We start from the raw sequence: 25,108 nt of genomic DNA on the forward strand, positions 1-25,108 counted from the left end.
GGGTTAACAGGGCGTTTGTGCTGCATTCAGGTTGCGTCGGAATAATACCAATTACACGAGTTCCCGACATGAACGCCCTTTCAAGTTTGAACTCAAAAACAGCTCCCGTGTTGTTGCAGCAGTGAAATACAGCATGTGTTCTTTATAGCGTCCATGTTGTTGTTAATGAATTCACAAGAACTACTGGGACCATCCGAGGAGCACCTGAACGCACCATCGTTTGTGTCCCGCTCAGATCTGCAGCTTCTAATCCGTACTTGCTTGTTTTTACTAAACCGTGTCGTCGACCTTCCGCTGGTATCGAGTGCTGTGGGTGTTTATGATATAATACTTCTCTGGTCGATTTAGAAAGAGTTCTAATTTTCTTCTGATTTAAAAAACGAACAAACAAATTGTTTAGATTATGAAAGTTTTGTTAAATTTCACGAATGATTCTGTGTTTAACCCTCATCCTGCCAACATCTTCAACATAAAATAACTGCAGAATAAACTACAGTGAGACTTTAATAAAGTGAAATGATAATGTTTCACATGGATGATGGTTCAATGACTTCAGAGCCTCGTAGACCAGCTGCTGTAACTAAACAACTAACTCGATGTGGATCATCAATGATCCGCTATCGGTGTCGATGTTAAAGATCTGAAAGTTACATTTGCTTCCTGTTTTCTCTTGTGAGAGTTTAATGATCCGTTTGATGACGTCAGCATTAAACTCGATACAAACAGAAAGATATTTGACACGTTTCTGAGACACACGAGACGTCACAAGTTAATCTGTGAAGTGAAACTTCGCTGTTATTGTTATTGGTTACAAACTCAAAGTTAGTTCAAACTGTTGCATGCTGGGAGCTCCGGGACCACATCGCCCCCCTAATGGTCCACCAGTTCATCACCGCCCGATGTGATCATTAACGAGGTCCACCGTGAGCATGTCCCGTATAAAAACACTTATCAGCAGCTTGTGGAGGTAATTAAGCCGCTGGGAGAGGCCCAGTGATAGATGCTCATCAGACACTAATGAAAGCTTCTGGGATCTACATCCTGAGATAGAAGATACACGACGTCAGAGAGTAAAACAGAGCCACTAACTGGTCAATGCTACAATGCTAACATGCTAATGGTTAGCAGGTTCAATGTCCATGTGAGTCCTTGTTCTGCAAGTCATGAGTCAAGTACTGAACTTTGAGCTTTGAGTCCAGCACCAGTCAGAGTTCTCTGTGAAGTCATTGGCGTCTGGTCTCGTCGTTTTTTGTACACAAACAGAATCATCTTTTTATTTCATCTTTTCCAACTGCAGCTCAGTAACGTGACTCTCAGTGATCGGATGCTGTCAGATCACACAAAGCTGGAATAAGTGTTTGACTTGAATAGTGTTCAAGTTAACCTGAGAAGATGAAGGAAAATTAATTAGATAAACTAAATAACATACGAAGTTATCAAGTGTTTTCAAGTCAAAAGGCTCAAAGTCTTAGTGAAGTCACGAGTCATTGGAACGTTTGTGTTGAATACAATTTCCACCAAAAAGTTGAGTCTAAAGTCATCAAATTCGTGGCCTCGAGTTTGAATTGAGTATCGCGTATTGGACAAATAAAACTATGTTAAAGTTATTATAATTCATCCTGAACGTCTGAACCACAACAATCCATCTGATACTTGACCATCAACCATAAAACGACATATTGGTGATAAGTAGAAGTGCATCCATTGGTTTTTCTGTCCAGAGTCAAAACGGCCTAGCTTAGCACAAAGACAGGAAGCAGTTTCTTCCTGCTTCCAGACTTTATGCTAAGCTAGGCTAAATGCTAAGCTAGGCTAAACCCATCCTGGACACAAAGAGCTGTGTTTGAGTAACATGAATATGAATGAATATCAGAAACAGATGGAGAGATGGAGCGAGTGAGAGGGTAAAGACAGAAGACTGGAGAGGGAGAGAGAGAGCGTCTCCCTGTCCGTCGGCCCCTGAACGCCTCACTGCAGCTTTAATTCTATTAACCTGCTGGTCACTGAGACACCTGGGAGCTCCGAGGCCTCCAGGACTCTCATCACAGCCCAATAGTTATAACAACCGCACATACCAGTCTGCAGTCATTGAGAGAACTCATGCTTCAGCTTTCAGAAGAAACACAACAAACAAAACATAAAAGATTCTCAAAATCACCTCATCCAGGAAGTAATCATCCAGTCAAACAAGTCTTCAAAGGTCAAGCTTCTGATTTTGTGAACTCATTTGTCCGAATGGTCTGAATTATTGTGACTCTTTCAACCCTTGAACTCATCGTCCAATAGGAACGGGGGGATAATGGATTGATGTTTAACTCTCGGAGCGGGGGTCACTTCCTGTCATCAAATAGGCACCAGAAGGTTTTTTTTGGGGGGGATGGGGGGACGATCTACAGCTGCTCAGTCAACAGCGATGGGATGTTTTTAAGCAACTGTAACTTTTTAAAGCTACATGAACTCAAGGCTGGATTAACATCAGTCTTTGATGCTAGTCCCACCCCCCCCCCCCCCCACTCTGGACCCGTTAACGTTCATATAAATACAACTTTAACTATAAATATGAACTCAAAACTCGCTGACATTGACCATGTTTGTTTGATAAATGGTTCCAAAGGATGGGACCTGTAGATTAGCTAATACAGCAGGAGCTTTCCAGTTGGTACTGCACTTAAGTTGAGCAACTTTCCTAAATAAATGTACATGCTCGCATGTCAGGGAGGCGGTAGGAAGTCACACTCAGTCTCTCACCTGCAGGTCTGTGAATGAAGAAGGTTCCTGTGGGACCACGCTTCACAGACACGTCTATGTAACGATGATCACATGCAGTTTTTCGATATTTTTACGTGTCCCTAAACCTAAACTTGTGAATTGAAGTGAATTAATGTGACTTGACTGGACAGCCGAGACTCTTGTGGATCTAATGAGCTCGCTTGTGTCCATGTGTGAGGATGTTAGTCCTCATAGAAGCATCTTCACAGAGTGAGACTAAACTTGACGTCATTGTATAAAATGACCTGGAGGATAATCACAGCGTCATGAAACTTTACAGCCACAGACGGAGGACGGAGGACGGTCAGAGGATGTATGGCTGTGTTATGTATTCTGACAATAAGGAGGTTCTTTAGTAGTACAACAGAAGTGCTCACTATCCAAACGGCAGAAATCTTCAAATGTCGGAGGTTTTCGGTCTAAAAGGGTTCAAATAGACGTGATTCATTGTCCCATGTGGCTGTGCAGCCTTGCCTGGCTTGCCTGTGGTATAAAGGCTGAATGTAATATTAAATATGGTGCAAAAACACATGTTATACAGACATGGTTGGAGAACAAGTATCTAAAAACAGTCACAGATTGTACAAACATGTTTTTTCTATGAAAGGTGGAGAGTGAGATTCCTCATTATTCAAACATTTAATCATGTTACAGGTAAAGGAAAAAGAGTTTTAGAGATATTGAAACCATTCCCTGATTCTTTAAAGTCATTAAACTGAGAAAGTCGTTTGATCTTTTGACTGTTGATGTTGTTTGAAAGGCTGAAACCCGGCGGGGGAGCAGACCTGCTGGTGACTTCATGTTATTTAGAGAAAGAGTTCAGCTGGTGTCGAGGTGGGAGGCCGAAGCTTCCCTGAAGAGTTCCTTCTGCTTCTGGTACTAATTAACAAACTGTCACTGTAACGACAGCAAACACACACTGGTGCTGAACAACAGTGAGGTCATGTTTTCATTAGATGACTCAGCAGAAGGGAGACCAAACCAAAGCAGCGTCATGTGACACGTCACTTCATATCCAGCGGCCTAAACTCTTATTTCACTCAAAGTGCGACTACAGGAAAGTGGTGTCCGTCCTGTGTGAAGTGACTCTGCCTGCGTTCAACGCCGTCATCTACGGGCTGCAAATAAAAGAGATCAAGCAGAGGATTATCGCTTTGTTTCACAACAGGAAAGTGGCTCAAAGGAAATGAAGCGATAGTTAAATAATATCTGTAAATACTTTCACTTTGCACAGGATTCATTTAGAGCATCATGCCGGGATCATGTTGAACACTAATGTGACACGGAGGAGTTATGAATATTGATGCCAATTCAGTATGACAGGCTTTCTCAAGTTGTTAAAATATAAAATAATAATAATCGTCATCATTATAATGTATGAAATTGTAACACCCCGCTTTTGAATTTTTATGCTTCAGAATTTTTTGCCAGTACTTTTTCAGAAAACAAAATTTTTCCTTTGACAAGAAGTATTAAAAGCTGAATAGGCTTGTTATCATAATTAAACCTGGTCAGTTATATACGCTTCAATAAATCTTAAATCAATAAACAAAATCTTTCCACAAAAATTGTTTCCATTTTTCCTCCATTTGTTAAAATCAAGAAGTGTCAGACAAAGTTCAAGATCAAATAAAAGTGAATCTAACAAAGAATGTGTTATTATGGGACAGAAAAGCAGTCGAGTAAATGAGCTGCTGGAGTTTCTAAAAAAAGAATGTCTTGCTTTTGTTAAAGTTCTTAAATTGCTGAATGATGCGTCGGGTGCTCAGAGGGAGGAGCAGGTGGAGTTGGATTCTCAGTGTTTTCTCAAAAGCCACAAAAATATTTAAGGTTTTAAAATACCTTCAACTTCTGTCTCTGATAGGACGGAAAATCAATGGACCAAAGGTCATCAATAGTGCACCAACCACCGGCACATCCCTTCACCCTTCCCCCACTACACTAAACTACACTTCCCTTCGTCTCCAGGATCAAACCCGGCACACAAAGTCTGCTTCGTTTCTACTGTTTAATAAGAATAACGTCTTCATGTAATGCTTGTTTGTGGTTGTGTGTTAGTAATGGGTGTGTTGGAAATGTTCGGTTGTGTGTTGCTGTCTTTCTAACTTGTGATTTTTTGTTTAGATTTTGCCTTTTGCCAGAACGCCATTGTAAATACAATTTATTCTTAATGACTTGCCTGGTTAAAAAAAGGTTTAATTAAAAAAACGAATAAATAAAATACTTCTGCTACTACACTATTCCCTCAAGAAAGAGCCAAATTCCTACCCAAAATCTTTTAAATTAGAAATAGTAACATCAGACATTTCATTGACTCTTTTTAGGTGGCAGGAGTGAAAACTAGTCATCCTCAACATTTGTTGTGTTGTGGTTTTATAATGATGAAGACGGATGGAGAATAATATAATACCAAATAGGATGTTGGCTCTACAGGATGCTCAGTCATCTGGTGACTGGAGGAGTCTTTTCCATCCAGATCAAAGGAGGAAATACAAAGTACACAAAGAAGGGAGGTTCATCAGACTTCAACACAGCAGACTGACGTTTACTTCCCGTTTTCTACCAACATGCAGTTGTGGTTCTTTGCAGAGGACTGTTGGGGCGGCGATGCTTGAGGTAACAGTGAGACAGTGAAATTCGATCCAAAAGTTTAGTTCTGTAACAACGATTGCAAGATAAACAGTATAAAACGAAGCAGACTTTGTGTGACAGGTCTGAACCTGGAGACGTGGGAAGTGGAGGCGGTTAGCCAAACGGTTGATGACCATCCAGACAGGGAATCATAGAGACAGCTCCCTGGATTCCCCCCTGACGAGAAAGTCCAGCATAGACAACCAGACGTACTTCCCAGGGGTGAAATAGGGTGAAGGGATGTGAAGGTGGTGGGGATGGACTACATGCAAGTGCGCCGACACTGGTGACTAAAAACCTGAACTGATAGAACACTGGTTTTGCAATCCATGGCTGAACTGAGGTGCAGTTTTTCTTTGTGGTAGCGCCGACCACACTGAGACATGTTTCTAGAAAGCCGTCGCCCGCAAAACCATTGTTTCCTACTGTACGTTTTCAGGCATAAAAAGTAAGATGTTCTCAACTTTTTGCAGTTGCACCGCTCATTAATGTCCCAATTGACCAAGGCAGCCAATCAAATCAAGCAAGAGGCGGGCTTTACTACTTCCACTGACTTCCTGTTTCTATGCTGGTAGATGTGGTTGGAACAGACATTGATGTTAGCGATAGTTAATTACGATGAACTATATAATTTCCCCCTGGTTAGGGGGGTTAAAGGTTAGGGGGTTAGAGGTTAGGGGGGTTAGAGGTTAGGGGTTAGGGGGGTTAGAGGTTAGGGGGTTAGAGGTTAGAGGGGTTAGAGGTTAGGGGGTTAGAGGTTAGGGGGTTAGAGGTTAGGGGGGGTTAAAGGTTAGGGGGTTAGAGGTTAGGGCAGGGGTGGGCAATCTTTTTGGCTCGGGGGCCACATTGAGTTTTAAAATTTGACAGACGGGCCGGGCCAGTAGCAGATGAATGGAGTGTTTGTGTGAACTAATATAAATTACAAGTAAAAGCCATGACCTAAAAAGTAACTTGCATTTAATTTCAGTGGGAACAGTGTTGTTGGTCACCCTTTTTAACCAGTGCGTCAACGTTTGGTGTCAGTTTGGTTGTGGCAATTCTCAGAACAGATCTGAGGTGTTCATCAGTTAGCTGGGATCTTACACGGTATTTTTTGACTGTCACATCTAACATTATCAGAGTTCTGCTCTGTAATGTCTTTCCTCGTCTCTCCCCCCTGTGTCACGGTGTGGGTGCATCTCACTGCCGTCAGGAAACGTATCATAATACCTTTATTTTATTGGCTAAACTGCATCACGTGACGTGATTTACAACGCTTTGGTCGGTGTTTTTCCTGCACCGCTAAACAAGTGCCGTAAATGCTGGAAAGGAGCGTGAATAACTCCGCTGCATAAAGCAAAGGCCCGCAACCCACAGAAAACGGGTCCACGATGAACCACCTGTTGAGAATCACTGGTCTACAGGATCGTGACGAGCGGTGAACAGCTGTTTGTGTGGCGTGTCTTCCGTCTCTTCCTGTTTCCTTCACCTACATTCCCCTGGGTCCTAAGCCCCTCCCTGTACAGCTTCTTATCGCCTCTTTGCACCAATGTACATTTATAACAAATACCACACATATTACACGGTAATCAGCGTTGCATATGTGTCAAACTCTATCGGTGCATCTCCGGTCTGTCTTTGTTCATCCTGCATCGCTCTGTTCTGTTCTTTAATGTAACGTAACTGGAGCGACGGAGCCTCTCCCAGCTGTTAGCAGACTGTTGTGCTAGCAAGCAGGCTCGCTCGCGAGCTGTACCCAGCATGCAGTTCGGCGGTGAAATTTTATAAATGTACAATTATTAGTGTTACAAATTGTTTATGTGTCACAGACTGTTGTGTGCTGTTGTGTTTTTCTCTGTTAAAGAGCGTTAGTTGTGGGTTGTTAATTGTTGTGTTATAAAGTTATGACCATGACTCGGGTTCCCTCTCAATACATATAAGATAACTAGCGCTGACCGCTGTGCATTAGCAGCAAAGAATACATTTAGCTGCCTGTTGAAAGCAGACAGCAGTTGTTTCGGCTATGCACCGGTATAATGATGTGTGAAGAATTCATATCATAAGGGAAATTAAAACCTGTATACTGCCCAGCTCTAGTCTTTATTATAGTTTGGACAATTTTGTACCAATATTTGACGGGCCGGATTAAAAAGCCCAACGGGCCGTATCCGGCCCGCGGGCCGTAGTTTGCCCATGCCTGGGTTAGGGGGTTAGAGGTTAGGGGGTTAGAGGTTAGGGGGTTAAGAGGTTAGGGGGTTAGAGGTTAGAGGTTAGGGGGTTAGAGGTTAGCTGATTTCATTAGCTGTTTTGTTTCAAAGGGGCGTTTTTGAAGCGTCCGCACTTGTTGCGATGCATCTCGGTGTGATCGACCCCTAAGTCTTATTCAATGAAAGGCCAGGACTTGTCCTCCATAAAGAAGAACGCAGCCCCACCAGGTTTCAAGAAGTCTTGTTAAAAACCTCCTTGAGGTCTAGAAACTCAGAGGGGACAGGTAGACCAGGACAGATCTGAGACAGTGAGTACTCCTTTGCAGAATACCTCCCCAGTCTATGATGATAATAATAATAATAATAATACATTTTATTTATATAGCGCTTTAAAAGGCACTCAAAGACACTTTACATGTTAAAAACAGAAACAATAGAAGCATTTATAATAAGAACAAAATATACGACATAACAGTAAGAAAAAAATAAATAAAATTAAATAAACATGAAAAGGAAGAACGAAAACAAACATGACTGACTTTAGAGGTTAAAAGCAGATTTGAATAGGTGAGTTTTTAGTGCAGTTTTGAAAGTGGCAAGTGACGAAGAATGTCTGAGGTGTTGGGGCAGGGAGTTCCAGAGGGAGGGGGCAGCAACGGAGAAGGCCCTGTCCCCCCAGGTTCGATGCTTGGACAGAGTAGGGGGGGTAAGGAGGTTGGCGTCAGCAGATCTGAGGTTGCGGTTGGGAGTGTGACGGTGCAGGAGGTCTGAAAGGTATGAAGGGGCGAGGTTGTGGAGGGCTTTGTAGGTGATGAGGAGGAGCTTGAACTGGATTCTTTGCTGTATGGGGAGCCAGTGGAGGTTTTGAAGGACTGGGGTGATGTGGTCTCTGGTGCGGGAGTGGGTGAGCAGACGGGCAGCTGAGTTCTGGATGTATTGTAGTTTATTGATGATTTTGGTGGGTGAGCCGTACAGGATGCTGTTGCAGTAGTCCAGTCGAGAGGTGATGAAGGCGTGGATGAGTGTTTCAGCGGCTGCGGAGGAGAGGGAGGGACGGAGACGGGCGATGTTTTTGAGATGAAAGAAGATGAAGGTAAGGTGTCCCTAGAACGTCAGTCTTCTGAGGTGCATTGATCAGGTGAAAGGTGAGGGTTTCAGAACCTGCCTCCAACGGGTTGCAGAGGAAGTCTGATTCGGGAGGTCAAACAAACACAGGACTATCACCCAGGAGACCACTGTCCTTGTCCCGTTTGAAACAAAAAGTCTACATTGACTCATGTTTAGTTAACTTTAGTTACCTAACAAACGTACTTATTTTAAGCCAAACCGTTATCTTTTACTAAACACAAACAAGTTGTTTTGTTTTCCTTCAACTCACGTTAACGTTAACCAGGTGCTGAAACTACGACCGTAACCCGGGAGAAATACCCTCTAAAACATTAACTGAGGATGCAGTTTGGTTGTGTGGAAGAGTTTTACTAAAATCTCTTTTACAAGTGTAAAAATACCGTCACAGACACTCAAGAAACAGACGAATACACAACGTTTGATGAAATCAATAAGTGCAAACAAAAAGTGAAAAAAATGTGTCAAACATGCAGAAAACAATATGTAGTGTTATTATAATATCTGTTGCCCATTTTCAATAACAATATCTTGAATTCATTTCCAAGAGAGAGAAACGATGACGATGCTCATTATCAACGGTTGCCGAGCAACAGTTGACCTGTTAGCGTGTGATGCTGCGGCTGACGGACCAAATAAAAGCTTCTGCAGTTTCACTTCTGGTCCGAGGTGGAGGGAGGTCGGTGCTGCCACCCTGAGCTCTGCATCCAGATGTTAATGTTTCATGTTGAATGTTCTTTATGTTTATGTTTGATCTGTTCTGAGCCGAGGCTCTGATGGTACAGGATGTCATTCACAGATTGTAACAGATTAAGTTGGACAGCCGGTGATTCTTCTGGTTCTGGGACATTTGTTGAAATCTTTAAATGCTGTTTTAAGTTTTTTGTCATTTAGGTGAATCAACCTTTCAATCAATAAGAAATAGAAGGAAATGGAGACTTTATATGTTGGATGTCTTTAAAAACTATTCAGAGTTACATCATTCTGAGTCAAATTACAGCATTGATATTGTGATGTGGACAGATTCACTGTGATAACTTCATCAAGGTGTTTTTAAAGATTGTGTTTCTGTAACTATAACTTTGTATAAATGTACCCGAGAGCTCAGTTATCCAGGCAGAACTCTTTTTAGTGCTCCGTGACGGATGAGATATGGAAAACAGCACTTTTGGAGGAGAAATTCTAATCCTGGAGAGGTTAAAGCTCAGCTCCCATTCTTTTATTCCAGCCTTCGTCCTCCTCCTCCTCGTCTACACCTTCATCGTGGTGTCCAACGTGGGCCTGGTGGTGCTGATCTTCAGGAGCAGGAGCCTCCAGCAGCCCATGTACCTGCTCTTCTGCAACATGAGCATTAACGATGTTTTTGGGGCCACGATCATCGTCCCTCATGTGCTCAGAGATCTTTTACTCTCAGACTCAGAGCGGTTCATTCGGTACACAGACTGTGCCGTTCAGGCCTTTTGTGTTCATCTGCACGCGAGCGCCTCCCACACGGTGCTCATGATCATGGCCTTCGACCGCTACGTGGCCATCTGCAGCCCGCTGCGATACGCCACCATCATGACCAGCAGGACGGTGGTGAAGCTGTCGGCGGCGGCGTGGACGGTGGCGTTGTTGATGGTGGGGATCCTCGTTGGGCTCAGCGTCCGCCTGTCGCGCTGCAGGTCGGTCGTATCGAACTTGTTCTGCGACAACGCCTCCTTGTTCAAGCTCTCCTGTGAGAGCGTCCTCATCAACAACATCTACGGCCTCGGCTACACGGTGGTGCTGCTGGGCTCCTCCATCGGCAGCGTGACGCTCACCTACCTGAAGATCGCCGTCGTGTGTCTGAGCAGCAGGAACAAGTCTCTGAATGGCAAAGCGCTGCAGACCTGCGCCACACACCTGGCCGTGTACGTGTTCCTCCTGGTGTCCGGGTTCATCATCGTCACCCTGCACCGCTTCCCTCAGCTGGCGGACCACAGAAAAGTGGCGGCCGTCTTGGGACACGTAGTGCTGCCGGTCCTGAACGCCGTCATCTACGGGCTGCAGATTAAAGAGGTCCGGCAGAGGATTATGGCTTTGTTCCATAACAACAAAGTAGCTTTAATGGATGTTTAATTATACGATGTGATCAGAGGGCAAAGTGGAAATGTTGTTGCTCAGGATGCTTATAGAATATAATAATAATATGTTTTTAATGGATCATGTTTCATGGTTAGAAGTATAAATACAACACTATGGTGAGCTACCTGTTCATCAATTTGTAGTAATGAAAAAAGCTTTTATGAACAAAATGTATCAACATGTAGGAAGTTAAAGACTATATATATTTATATACACATATATATATATAAATATATATATATATCAACTTTGTGATATACATACAAATATATATAAATATATATATAGTCTATTTTTTTCCATGTAAAGTGCTATTAATGAGGAAAGCACTTAGAAGACAGACAGTACTGTACAGTCAGTGAGTCAGTTTAGCTCAACAACAAGGATCTAAACTTATATACACTATATATAGATATAAATATATCTATATATAACTTCCTATGCATTGATGAATTGTGTTCATTAAATATATATATCTTATCTTAAGGTTCCTTTCAAAACTTATTTGTGGTGAAGTCATTTCTCAAAAACATATTACGTACCAATTGATAAATATGTGAAAATGTCAGATTCTTCACACTCTGACTTTTTGGCAGTAAAAAATGAATGTGTCATCAAATTAGACAGTCAATTAAAAATGATGAGGAAAAAGTACAGGGGTTTCAAATGACATCAACAATGGTCTGTTAATCCATGACAGTGTTACATTTCCACATGTTTGTAAGTTTGCCATTGAAATAAAATGTTTAAATAAATACTGACGTACATGAAGCACGTGACTCAACCAGCAGTATTATTTCTACAACTCGGTTAAAACTTGGGGGAAAACTTAAGGACTTAAGGAACAACTGACCCGCCCAAAAAACTGCACTGCTATCAAAAAACAGTTCTAAACAAGCGGCATCCTCCGGTTCTGAAAAGTGAAGTCAGCGCTTATGTGCATTAAAGTTGCATTCTCTCTAGTGTCCACCAGGGGGCGACTCCTCTGGTTGTATAGAAGTCTATGAGAAAATGACTCTACTTCTCTCTTGATTTATTACCTCAGTAAACATTGTAAACATGAGTTTATGGTCTCAATCTCTAGTTTCAAGTCTTCTTCAATACAGCATGATGTTCATTTAGTACATGATGGTCCATTTACCGCTCTGGTAGAGACCTGTCAATCACTGTGTAGCCCCGCCCTAAAGCATACTTATCTTTGTAAACATTGTACATGCAATCCGAAAATTATTTTTGAGCCCTCAAATTAGCGTTGAGCATCGTAATGGTTCCTTGGACTAGAGTCTCCCTCGCACATAGTCTCAAATATGCATCTAAAAATGCTAGCAGACTTGTCATGTCCATGCAAAGGAATGTCCCACTTTACAAAGTTTTATACAGATTATAATTCTGCCAAAAATATACCTGTTATCTTATTGAGGTCTCAACGATGTGTTCGGGGCGACGACCGTCATCCCTCGCTTGTTGAGTAACGTTTTTACTCCAATCACAGAGCGGTACATCCACTACATCAACTGCGTCGCTCAGGCTTTTTGCGCTCACTTTAACGCGAGCGCCTCCCACACGGTGCTCATGATCATGGCCTTCGACCGCTACGTGGCCATCTGCAGCCCTCTGCGATACGCCACCATCATGACCAGCAGGACGGTGGTGAAGCTATCGGTGTCGGCGTGGACGGTGGCGTTGTTGATGGTGGGGATCCTCGTGGGGCTCAGCATCCGCCTGTCTCGCTGCAGAAGGACTATTCTCAACCCGTTGTGCGACAACGCCTCCTTGTTCAAGCTCTCCTGTGAGAGCGTCCTCGCCAACAACATCTACGGCCTCGGCTACACGGTGGTGCTGCTGGGCTCCTCCCTCGGCAGCGTGACGCTCACCTACCTGAAGATCGCCGTCGTGTGTTTGAGCAGCAGGAACAAGTCTCTGAACGGCAAAGGGCTGCAGACCTGCGCCACACACCTGGCCGTGTACGTCATCATGTTTGTGTCGGGCTCCATCATCATCGTCACCATCTTGATTTTTGACCGTCGTTATCTTGGTTTTTGAATTTCGCCATCTTGGTTTTTGACCGTCGCCATCTTAGTTTTTGACCGTCGCCATCTTGGTTTTTCACCGTGGCAATTTTGTTTTTTGACCGTTTTCATTTGTTTTTTAGCTGTCGCCAAATTTAAAATCTCTGTCCATGTGTATGAATAAATAGATATTGTGACTATTTAACAAACTGCCATGAGACTGTGTTGACACTTGTTGAAAATAATCACGTCCTATTAAGTTGTGAAGTGGGGCAGCAGGGGAAGAGTTCAGTGATTTATCGTCAAGATAGATTAGCTTACATGTACAGTAGGTGCAGGTGCAGGTTCATGTCCAGGTCCTGGTTATGGTCCAGGTCCAAGTTCAAGCTCAGGCTAGGTGCAAGTTTATGTCCATGTCCAGATGTAGCTGCAAGTCCAGGCCCAGGCTCAGTTGCAAGTCCAGGTTTAGGTCTAGGTCCAGCTCTAGGTCCAGGTCTAGGTGGCTGGAGAGTATCAGCATGAAGCAACATTAACATCTGGCAGGGAATAAGTGGAAAAAAGGCTGGTTGAGTACTGCAGGCTGATGAGAGAAAGTGGAAACAGGTAAGCAGAGGGGCGCTGACTGGGACAGTTGGGAACTTACTGGGACAGTTGGGAGCTTACTGGGACAGTTGGGAACGTCTCAGGACATCAAGTGGACGGACGTAGAATGAGGATGCAGGGTGACGTAGCTGGAGACGCTGACAAAGTAAAATAAAAACAACAGCAAATAGCCCAGCTCTAATTCAGCTTCACTAACTTTAACGTAGGCCCAGTGTGCACCGTAAACTGTAATATGTTGGAACAAACCAGGCAGTCAGAAACATTGAGAATCACTTAGACAGTGATGTGAAAACTATGTAAGTTCCATTTAAGCATCATGCTATGTGATCAAAATCAGGATTACTGATATCAAAGGTTCTATTGGCCGTGTTTAAGTACATAATAGTACAGAATACTGGAGTTGAAGAAAGTTAACTTCTGTAAGTAAAGTTGAATGAAACTTAAAAACATCATTAAATTGTTTTGATGTGAGGAGATCAAAGCCCTCAGGGCCGCTGGAGATGTGGTCTAAAGCGCTCAGGCGTCTTATAAAGTGTCTTCCAGTCCACCTCTGGTCTGGCTGGAGGAGGTAAACCTGACTCACACTCATACAGTCTTACAATGTGTAACAACACTGACATGTTAACTGTAATCTGGCAAATTTAAAAAAAAGATGAAATTGAATGAAAAGAGCAAATCAATAACAATCAAATGTTTTAAAGACTTATTCAAATGAAGCATGTTAAATTCATTTGAGATGCTTTTTTATTAAATGTCCATTTGTTCTATTCAAGCTTCATGAACATGTTCTGTGTGGCTGAAAACATGAATAACAGCCAAATATCAATATTGATGAAAAGTGAAAGAGTAATCTGAAATGTCTGGAAATGATTGAAATCCTCAGACTGAACATTTGTATCAAGTGTTTCTTTAGGATTTCATCTTTGTTTTCATTGAACTGATCAGTACTTTATTGAAATACTCTGAGCTTTGCTGTACATGGACCAGACAGTAATCTAACATCAAAATAACAAATATCATTTCACAGTAAAATACTGCTGCTGTGTGGTTGTGGGTTGTGCTACCAGACAGCTTATTGGCAAATAAACATTTTGTTTTGATTGAATAGAAATTTAAAGAAGTTAAAAAGTGACTTTGTGTTATAAATGTATGAACATATTATTTTTAATCAGCTGCTCAAACGACTGTTCATGTGACACAATGAAGGTTTCATGTCAAATGGTGCAATATGTTACTTTTAGCAGTAATTAGAAGAATCTGTTTGAATGTATTTTTGAACATTGTTTAGTTTTGTTGTTGATCGTGTGTACAAATGCCCCTAACTCTGTTTCATGTAATGAATTTATTACTTATGATTATTAGAAGTTACTTTAAAAAGGTTGTTTTCTTCTGGTATTAGACACATATATACTTTTTGCCTGTTTGAATTATTCAATGACAACATTTAACCAAGTTTTGGATGTAAAAAGCAAACATGCATGTTGTTGCCAAGTATTCATTTCTCCAGACTACAGAAACATATTTTAATATGATAAATCTGTGCATATGGATGAATATTTTCCCCTCTTTTTATTTCTTGGCTGCTGCTAAAGCCATTTGTTGTGATTGTGTAGATCACAATATCTATTTTTATTATATATTATACACTATTATCGACACTCTTATCTGATAATACAGTAAAGTTCTGTATTTTGTCTCTCTCCCATCCTCACTAGGATTACATTAACCGCCTGCACGATGGATAACCATTCTTTAAACACAGATATTCTAATCCTGGAGGGGTTAAAGGTCAGCCCAGAGTTCTCCGTTCCCGCCTTCGTCCTCCTCCTCCTCATCTACATCTTCATCATGGTGTCCAACGTCGGCCTGGTGGTCCTGATCACCATGGAGAGGAGCCTCCACCAGCCCATGTACCTGCTCTTCTGCAACATGAGTGTTAACGATGCGTTCGGGGCGACGACCGTCATCCCTCGCTTGTTGAGTAACGTTTTTACTCCAATCACAGAGCGGTACATCCACTACATCGACTGCGTCGCTCAGGCTTTTTGCGTTCACATTAACATGGGCGCCTCCCACACGGTGCTCATGATCATGGCCTTCGACCGCTACGTGGCCATCTGCAGCCCTCTGCGATACGCCGCCATCATGACCAGCAGGACGGTGGTGAAGCTATCGGTGTCGGCGTGGACGGTGGCGTTGTTGATGGTGGGGATCCTCGTGGGGCTCAGCATCCGCCTGTCCCGCTGCAGGCAGACTGTACTCAACCCGTTGTGCGACAACGCCTCCTTGTTCAAGCTCTCCTGTGAGAGCGTCCTCGCCAACAACATCTACGGCCTCGGCTACACGGTGGTGCTGCTGGGCTCCTCCCTCGGCAGCGTGATGCTCACCTACCTGAAGATCGCCGTCGTGTGTTTGAGCAGCAGGAACAAGTCTCTGAACGGCAAAGGGCTGCAGACCTGCGCCACACACCTGGCCGTGTACGTCATCATGTTTGTGTCGGGCTCCATCATCGTCATCCTCCATCGGTTCCCTCACTTATCGGACCACAGGAAGTTGGCCTCCATCTTGTTACATGTGGTTCCTCCCGCTATGAACGCCGTTATCTACGGACTGCAAATCAAAGCCGTCAGACAAAAGATTGTCATCATGTTTACCAGGAACAGAGGTGAAATGACTCAATAGTGAATTTAATGTAAATAACTGATAATAAAATAGTTGACTCTGTCATTGAGAAATCACCTTCTTTATTTTCAAATGTATTTCACTTCTCTAAACATCCATTCAGTAACAATATTCTGAAGTAATGATGCTAAATAAAAAGTATGTTAACATAATTATTTAGAGTTTGACTTGTTTCTCAACTGATTTCAATAATTATAAGATTCATACAGCGCTTCTCCAGTACTTAAAATGAGGGGAGGGGCTAAGAGAAAGCAGTGGAGAAGTTGTTGACCGTCACCATCTTGGTTTTTTAACATCGCCATCTTGGTTTTTGTCCGTCGCCATCTTGGTTTTTGACCGTCGCCATCTTGGTTTTTGACCGTCGCCATGTTGGTTTTTGAACGTCACCATCTTGGTTTTTGACTGTCGCCATCTTGGTTTCTGACTGTCCTCGTCTTGGTTTTTGACCGTTTTCATTTGTTTTTTAGCTGTCGCCAAATTTAAAATCTTTGTCCATGTGTATGAATAAATAGATATTGTGACTATTTAACAAACTGCCATGAGACTGTGTTGACACTTGTTGAAAATAATCACGTCCTATTAAGTTGTGAAGTGGGGCAGCAGGGGAAGAGTTCAGTGATTTATCGTCAAGATAGATTAGCTTACATGTACAGTAGGTGCAGGTGCAGGTTCATGTCCAGGTCCTGGTTATGGTCCAGGTCCAAGTTCAGGCTCAGGCTAGGTGCAAGTTTATGTCCATGTCCAGATGTAGCTGCAAGTCCAGGCCCAGGCTCAGTTGCAAGTCCAGGTTTAGGTCTAGGTCCAGCTCTAGGTCCAGGTCTAGGTGGCTGGAGAGTATCAGCATGAAGCAACATTAACATCTGGCAGGGAATAAGTGGAAAAAAGGCTGGTTGAGTACTGCAGGCTGATGAGAGAAAGTGGAAACAGGTAAGCAGAGGGGCGCTGACTGGGACAGTTGGGAACTTACTGGGACAGTTGGGAGCTTACTGGGACAGTTGGGAACGTCTCAGGACATCAAGTGGACGGACGTAGAATGAGGATGCAGGGTGACGTAGCTGGAGACGCTGACAAAGTAAAATAAAAACAACAGCAAATAGCCCAGCTCTAATTCAGCTTCACTAACTTTAACGTAGGCCCAGTGTGCACCGTAAACTGTAATATGTTGGAACAAACCAGGCAGTCAGAAACATTGAGAATCACTTAGACAGTGATGTGAAAACTATGTAAGTTCCATTTAAGCATCATGCTATGTGATCAAAATCAGGATTACTGATATCAAAGGTTCTATTGGCCGTGTTTAAGTACATAATAGTACAGAATACTGGAGTTGAAGAAAGTTAACTTCTGTAAGTAAAGTTGAATGAAACTTAAAAACATCATTAAATTGTTTTGATGTGAGGAGATCAAAGCCCTCAGGGCCGCTGGAGATGTGGTCTAAAGCGCTCAGGCGTCTTATAAAGTGTCTTCCAGTCCACCTCTGGTCTGGCTGGAGGAGGTAAACCTGACTCACACTCATACAGTCTTACAATGTGTAACAACACTGACATGTTAACTGTAATCTGGCAAATTTAAAAAAAAGATGAAATTGAATGAAAAGAGCAAATCAATAACAATCAAATGTTTTAAAGACTTATTCAAATGAAGCATGTTAAATTCATTTGAGATGCTTTTTTATTAAATGTCCATTTGTTCTATTCAAGCTTCATGAACATGTTCTGTGTGGCTGAAAACATGAATAACAGCCAAATATCAATATTGATGAAAAGTGAAAGAGTAATCTGAAATGTCTGGAAATGATTGAAATCCTCAGACTGAACATTTGTATCAAGTGTTTCTTTAGGATTTCATCTTTGTTTTCATTGAACTGATCAGTACTTTATTGAAATACTCTGTTTGCAGGAATATTTTCCTTCTAGTTCGTAGAATCTTGTGACTTCAGTTTTGGAGTTTCCTGTTCGACATGTTGCGACTCTCTCTTCATGCCTGGAAATGTTGAATAAATTCAGCTTCCACAGTCGACAGAACTGGATTAGGTGAAGTATTCAAGTTTGACTTTCAGATTTGTATATTTGAAGCTGGTTTCATGGTTAGAAAGTGTTCGTTTTCTTTCAGTTTACATTTAAAAACAACATATTCAACTTTATATACAATATTTTCTGATTCCTGATAACTATATTTATTTTACAGTTTAAGAAAGTAATTGTGATCTTTATGAACAGCTGCTTTTAAATAAAAATCTGAAATGATTTCTGTGCAACGTGCAAACTAAATAGAAATTGAACCAGAGGTGATTATCGTAATAGAAGGAAAGAGAGAGTGATACACTGTTCATGTGAATGTTATTGTGGTTAATGCAAAACCTCTTCAATGATATATAACATGTTAAATGTACAAACCTATCACCTCTGTGTAGTTTGCATGCTCTCCCCGTGTGTCAGCGTGGTTCTCTCTCCGGGGACTCAGGTTTCCTCCCAACAGTCCAAAGACAGTGATGACTCTAAATCGCCCGTCGGTGTGAATGTGAGCGTGAATGGTTGTCTGTCTCTATGAGACCTGTGATGGTCTAGCTACCTGTCCAGGTGAACCCTGCCTTCACCGCAGTGTCAGCTGGGATCGGCTGCAGCCCTCCTGCGACCCTGAACAGGATAAGCAGTGAAAGATGATGGATGGACTTGTGATTTATTGTAAAACAACTGCATTAGGAGAAATCTTAACTTTCTCCAGATAGAACTACAGTTCTGTTTGACTTTTTTCTTTTGAGTCCAAACACACTAAACATGATATTAATTTGTTACTCCATTTAATTTGATAATGATTTATTTTGGCTTTATGCTTTCTTCATCCTCCCTCTGCAGCATGGACAACGAATCCATCGATATGGATGTTCTACAGCTGGAGGGGTTAAAGGTCAGCCCAGAGTTCTCCGTTCCCGCCTTCGTCCTCCTCCTCCTCATCTACATCTTCATCATGGTGTCCAACGTCGGCCTGGTGGTCCTGATCACCATGGAGAGGAGCCTCCACCAGCCCATGTACCTGCTCTTCTGCAACATGAGTGTTAACGATGCGTTCGGGGCGACGACCGTCATCCCTCGTGTCCTGGGGGATGTTTTCACTCCAATGACTCAGCGCTACATTCACTACTATGAGTGTGTCATCCAGGCCTTCTGCGCTCACTTTCATGCAGGCGTCTCCCACACGGTGCTCATAATCATGGCCTTCGACCGCTACGTGGCCATCTGCAACCCCCTGCGATACGCCACCATCATGACCAGCAGGATGGTGGTGGCGTTGTCGGTGGCGGCGTGGACGGTGGCTTTCTTTTTGATCGTGATCCTCGTGGGCCTCAGCGTCCGCCTGTCTCGCTGCAGAAGGACTATTCTCAACCCGTTCTGCGACAACGCCTCCTTGTTCAAGCTGTCATGTGAGAACGTCCTCATCAACCACATCTACGGCCTCGGCAGCGGCATGCTCATGATGGCCGCGTCGCTGTGCAGCGTGATGCTCACCTACCTGAAGATCGCCGTCGTGTGTCTGAGCAGCATGAACAAGTCTCTGAACAGCAAAGCGCTGCAGACCTGCGCCACACACCTGGCCGTGTACGCCATCCTGCTCTTGTCGGGGAACATCGTCATCATCCTCCATCGGTTCCCTCACTTGTCGGACCACAGGAAGCTGGCCTCCATCTTGTTCCACGTGGTTCCTCCTTCCATGAACGCCGTTATCTACGGACTGCAGATCAAAGCTGTCAGAGAACAAATGATCGTCATATTTACTAGAAAAAAATGATTCTGACCGAGTGAGATGAAATGACAAAAGTCACTTTAATGTAAAGAAACTGTAATTAAATACTGAGATACTTGTATTGACGTACTTTACTAACGTAAAATGTTCTGATATGTTTTGAAAATAATCTCTAAAGTCCTGAATAAATATATATGAATAAGGCTCTGAAAAAGTTAGTTGAGTGGCCTTTACACTGAACAGGTAGAGAACAGAGTACCTGAGCAGGTAGTGAACAGAGTACCTGAGCAGGTAGTGAACAGAGTACCTGAGCAGGTAGAGAACAGAGTACCTGAGCAGGTAGAGAACAGAGTACCTGAGCAGGTAGTGAACAGAGTACCTGAGCAGGTAGAGAACAGAGTACCTGAGCAGGTAGTGAACAGAGTACCTGAGCAGGTAGAGAACAGAGTACCTGAGCAGGTAGAGAACAGAGTACCTGAGCAGGTAGAGAACAGAGTACCTGAGCAGGTAGTGAACAGAGTACCTGAGCAGGTAGAGAACAGAGTACCTGAGCAGGTAGAGAACAGAGTACCTGAGCAGGTAGAGAACAGAGTACCTGAGCAGGTAGTGAACAGAGTACCTGAGCAGGTAGAGAACAGAGTACCTGAGCAGGTAGAGAACAGAGTACCTGAGCAGGTAGTGAACAGAGTACCTGAGCAGGTAGAGAACAGAGTACCTGAGCAGGTAGTGAACAGAGTACCTGAGCAGGTAGAGAACAGAGTACCTGAGCAGGTAGAGAACAGAGTACCTGAGCAGGTCGAGAACAGAGTACCTGAGCAGGTAGAGAACAGAGTACCTGAGCAGGTAGTGAACAGAGTACCTGAGCAGGTAGTGAACAGAGTACCTGAGCAGGTAGAGAACAGAGTACCTGAGCAGGTAGAGAACAGAGTACCTGAGCAGGTAGAGAACAGAGTACCTGAGCAGGTAGAGAACAGAGTACCTGAGCAGGTAGAGAACAGAGTACCTGAGCAGGTAGTGAACAGAGTACCTGAGCAGGTAGAGAACAGAGTACCTGAGCAGGTAGAGAACAGAGTACCTGAGCAGGTAGCCTCTTTAACGATCAACATATATTTTTTGGGTCTTGATTTATAAAATGGTGAAAGGAGATGAAGGAGTTGACTCTTATGGATCAGGTGTTTTACCAACTTGGAATTAGATCCCGAACAGAAAATCAATAAAGAAAACAACAGCTGAGATCTGAACAACAGTGAGTTGACCCACATACTGAGAACACGCTCAGGATGTAGATGCCAAGTTGACAGCAACAGTTGCCTGGTGACAAACTGTTGAGCAACGCTGTGCATACCAGGGGCGGCTCAGTCAGCTCATAAAAGGTGTCTGTCAGTCCACCTCTGGTCTGGCTGCATGAGGTTCACGTCATTCGAGGTAAACCTGACTCACATAGCAGTGACGTGTTCCACTGATGTTTTACTGCTGCTGTTGGTTCTGATGCGTTTCAGCTGCTCTCTATTAATATTCAAACTGTTGAATCTAACTCTTGATAAACAAATGTGCCAAATCTAAACACCAATGAAGGGAAGAGAAAGCAGTTTTGTTTCCACAGAAAACTATTTTTACTCAAATTTGACCAATATGAAGTGGTGACCTGTTGGTGGTTTGTACTGAATATCATGTGACTGGTCTCTACATTCTGAAGACTCAGATTCAGTTAAATGAGTTCATCCTGTGTTGATGTTTAAGGTTTCTGTCTCATGTCTTTGACTTCAGTATGTGTATGTGTGTGTAAGTGAATGCAACTTCAACCGCAGTGAATTTATTTAGTTTTATTTTGTTACATACGATGTTTAATGTGACAGTGCTGACAGAGGACTCTTTTAAAACCAGTGACATGTCTTTATTTACATGTGATTAGGATCAGCAGAATGAAGTGAAGTTAATCATCTGAATGAATTTCAAATCGAAGCGAGGTGAAGACGTTCAGCAGCGTTCAGTGTTTCACATCTCTGAACAGAGTCCAGAGAGCTGCAGGTCTGCTGAGAGCCTCAGCTGCTCTACATCAGGACTGAGACTTTCTGTTCGCTGCCTTTACTTCAACCACATTCACGGATATTAATACATTTCTGCATTTTACTACTGTATTATATTTCTTCCACAACTTTTTAGTGTTAATAAATGTTCTTAATTGTTTTTACATCTCCTTTTCTTTTGCCTTGTGTGTTGATGCTTTTAATGGTTTTATGTGAAGCACTTTGAATCACCTTGTTGTTGAAATGTGCGATACAAATAAACTTGCCTTGCAATAAAATGTATGAATAATAATAATAAATAATTAGATCAACCTGCATCTGCATCACGCACCATGTTGATGTAAAATGATCTCTGACTAGCAAACAGAACAAAGTGATCAAATGTTCACGTCACACTTTAAAGCAGCGATGCATCGAGGGTCTAAGTGGGATTACAGTAAAGATGTTTTATAACAATACCTGCATTCTTTAGACTTATATTCAGTGAAAACCTCAAATATAGTTTCATCATTTCGCTCGACAGATTTCCGTTTCTGTGTTTTTCTTACTGGTTATTTAAAGAAAAAATCTATTGACAGTTGTGTTTTCTTGTGTTTGTAGATCGGCTTATTAACTGAATGTTTGACTGTAAAATTCCTAATGTAAAATAAAAAAGCATGTTTTTTCCCCATAGTTGTTTATTTGGAGGGTCAGAGGATGTCTCATGTGCACAGACTGTAAATATTTAGTCATTCATATTTAATATTATTGAGAAATGTTTGAAACCAAGCTTTGAATGAAAAGAGGAGGGACGAGGTTACTCACGTTATATTTTCTCTTTTAAGTCAAAACTGAAGGATTTGACTTGTTTTATTGCATGTTCTTGAACCAGCTCATGAATCATCATCATCATTAACTCTGTCTCTGGTCCTCTGCAGCATGGACAACTCAACTCTCAGTATGGACATCATATCCATGGAGGGGTTAAAGGTCAGCCCAGAGTCCTCCGTTCGTCCTCCTCCTCCTCATCTACATCTTCATCATGGTGTCCAACGTCGGCCTGGTGGTCCTGATCACCATGGAGAGGAGCCTCCACCAGCCCATGTACCTGCTCTTCTGCAACATGAGTGTTAACGATGCGTTCGGGGCGACGACCGTCATCCCTCGCTTGTTGAGTAACGTTTTTACTCCAATCACAGAGCGGTACATCCACTCTGCAGCCCAGCCCTCTGGTGGTGAAGCTGTCGCTGTCGGCGTGGACGGCGGCCTTCATCTCTGTTGTGATCCTCTTGGGTCTCACCATCTGCCTGACGCGCTGCAGGCGGGTCATCGTCAGCCCGTTCTGCGACAACGCCTCCTTATTCAAGCTCTCTTGCCAAAACCTTCTCATAAACAACATCTACGGGCTCGGCAGTGCCGTGGTCATCCTGGGCTCCTCCCTCGGGAGCGTGATGCTCACCTACCTGAGGATTGCTACGGTGTGTCTGAGCGGCAAGAACAAGGTGCTGAACAGCCGAGCGGTGCAGACCTGCACCACTCACCTGGTGTACCTGATCATGATGGTTGCATCCTTCACGCCCATGATCATTCACCGTCAGCCCGAGTGGGCGGACGGTGGGAAAGTGGCGTCCGTCATGTTCCACGTTGTCCCGCCGGTCCTGAACCCCATCATCTACGGGCTGCAGTGTAACGAGCTCAGGCAGAAGATTGTCAGGGTGTTCATCAAGAACAAAGGTTTCCATAAATAACTAAATATGTACAAACCTCCTAATAAACATCCCATCAGCTCAGTACCTTGAGTGTGATGCACATTTTAGTGAATTTAAGATATTCATTTGTTCTCACTATTTGAGTTTACGTTTGATTTGTTGACTTTGCAGAACTGTCTGAACCTGAATCTGTCTTTGGTTTTATTTGATTGATGATCGAAAAACTGAGATTGTTTGTGTATTGTATTTATTGACACATGAAATATTTCTGTATATTTTAATTGATTTAGCTCGTTTTCTTGTAGTAAAATAGTCATTTTATTTAAGTACAATCATCTGTTTTAAGTATTAACTTGTATTTGGCATTATTATTCCTTCCAGATAAGGGACAAGGTTCCAAATGTTCACTTCATATGCAAATGAGATATTTCAAATACTAGTAAACTGTTTGTTTGAATGATACAAAAAATATTTTTCTCCTTATTCTTGAATATAAAAGTATGGTATACTCAAATCCACCAGACCTTATGGGACCAATTATTATTATTATTGTTCAATAATAAATGTTCTAACCTAGCTCTGGTGGTACACAACCAAAACATGTTGGGAGCCACTGGTTCAACAATGCATTGTCTTCTACCATTGTTTACCAGATGCTAAATATTAAAATTTTAATTAAATTAGTGAAGCTGTTAATATATCTGTGGTGGAGTACAAGTGTAAAATGTAATCGATGTAAAGACTCAAGTAAAGAACAAACACTTCAAACTTGTACTTAAGTCCAGTCTTTGAATAAATATACTTTGTTTGATTCCTCTACAGAGTCATTGTTTAGTTACATTAAATATACTTCGCCCCAATATACGTGGGGCGACTGTAGCTAAGTGGATAGCAGGGCCGTCCTTCAATCAGAGGGTCGGTGGTTCGATCCCCGGCTCCGGCTCTGCTAGTCGCATGTCGATGTGTCCTTGAGCAAGACACTTAACCCCAAAATTGCTCCCGTAGCTGTGCCTACGGTGTAGAAATGTGATAGAATCTGAATTGTAAGTCGCTTTGGATAAAAGCGTCTGCTAAATGACTGTAATGTAATGTAATATACAAAGGCGGGTCCATATCAGGTCCTATTTTATTTAGAATTCATATCCATAATCTGTTTTGCAATGTGATTACTACTAAATGTCATTTGTATGCTGACGAAACCATTATGTATAGTTCTGCTAATTTATATCAATAATCTGTTTTGCAATATCATTTGTAAAATAACTAATGTATGCGGACGACAGCATTATGTGTAGTTCCGCTCAACCTCAGCGAGGTCGATGGAGGAACTGCAATCTGCTTTGTGGTTCAGAGGAATCTCTGTTAATGAGACTTGTACTAAATGTTGACAAAACTAAAATGATGTTGTTCTTAAAATCAAATGATACAGCTGATGATGTGTGATAATCAAAATGTTTATACTGATGCATCATCGTTCAGCCTGGTCTCAAAACATAACGTTACCAGACAACATAACATCATCAACAATTACATTTCAAGGA

The 25,108-nt window shown here is 42.5% G+C and overlaps 5 protein-coding genes across 5 annotated transcripts; all 5 read left to right on the top strand.

Moving 5' to 3' along the window:
• Positions 1-9,863: 9,863 nt before the first annotated feature.
• Positions 9,864-10,811, top strand: LOC142959981 (olfactory receptor 52N5-like). The gene has a single exon (XM_076101516.1). It carries the CDS (start codon positions 9,864-9,866, stop codon positions 10,809-10,811), a length of 948 nt encoding a protein of 315 aa, XP_075957631.1.
• A 699-nt stretch (positions 10,812-11,510) lies between these two features.
• LOC142959982 (olfactory receptor 52B6-like) lies at positions 11,511-12,860 on the top strand. The gene is made up of 2 exons (XM_076101517.1): positions 11,511-11,548; positions 12,239-12,860. The coding sequence occupies exons 1-2, from the start codon at positions 11,511-11,513 to the stop codon at positions 12,858-12,860; spliced, it is 660 nt and encodes a 219-aa protein (XP_075957632.1).
• Positions 12,861-15,166: 2,306 nt separating this feature from the next.
• LOC142960269 (olfactory receptor 52N5-like) lies at positions 15,167-16,111 on the top strand. Its single transcript, XM_076102045.1, has one exon. The coding sequence runs from the start codon at positions 15,167-15,169 to the stop codon at positions 16,109-16,111; it is 945 nt and encodes a 314-aa protein (XP_075958160.1).
• Positions 16,112-18,967: 2,856 nt separating this feature from the next.
• On the top strand, positions 18,968-19,897 carry LOC142960622 (olfactory receptor 52J3-like). Its single transcript, XM_076102548.1, has one exon. The coding sequence runs from the start codon at positions 18,968-18,970 to the stop codon at positions 19,895-19,897; it is 930 nt and encodes a 309-aa protein (XP_075958663.1).
• Positions 19,898-22,797: 2,900 nt separating this feature from the next.
• LOC142960623 (olfactory receptor 52N5-like) lies at positions 22,798-23,606 on the top strand. The gene is given in 3 exon segments (XM_076102549.1): positions 22,798-22,865; positions 22,867-23,067; positions 23,069-23,606. Coding segments are annotated over 3 exon segments (807 nt in total).
• Positions 23,607-25,108: the final 1,502 nt, after the last annotated feature.

The sequence above is a fragment of the Anarhichas minor genome, unplaced genomic scaffold (genome assembly GCF_050575085.1).
Source record: "Anarhichas minor isolate MPS153535 unplaced genomic scaffold, ASM5057508v1 ptg000027l, whole genome shotgun sequence".
NCBI lineage: Eukaryota > Metazoa > Chordata > Actinopteri > Perciformes > Anarhichadidae > Anarhichas > Anarhichas minor.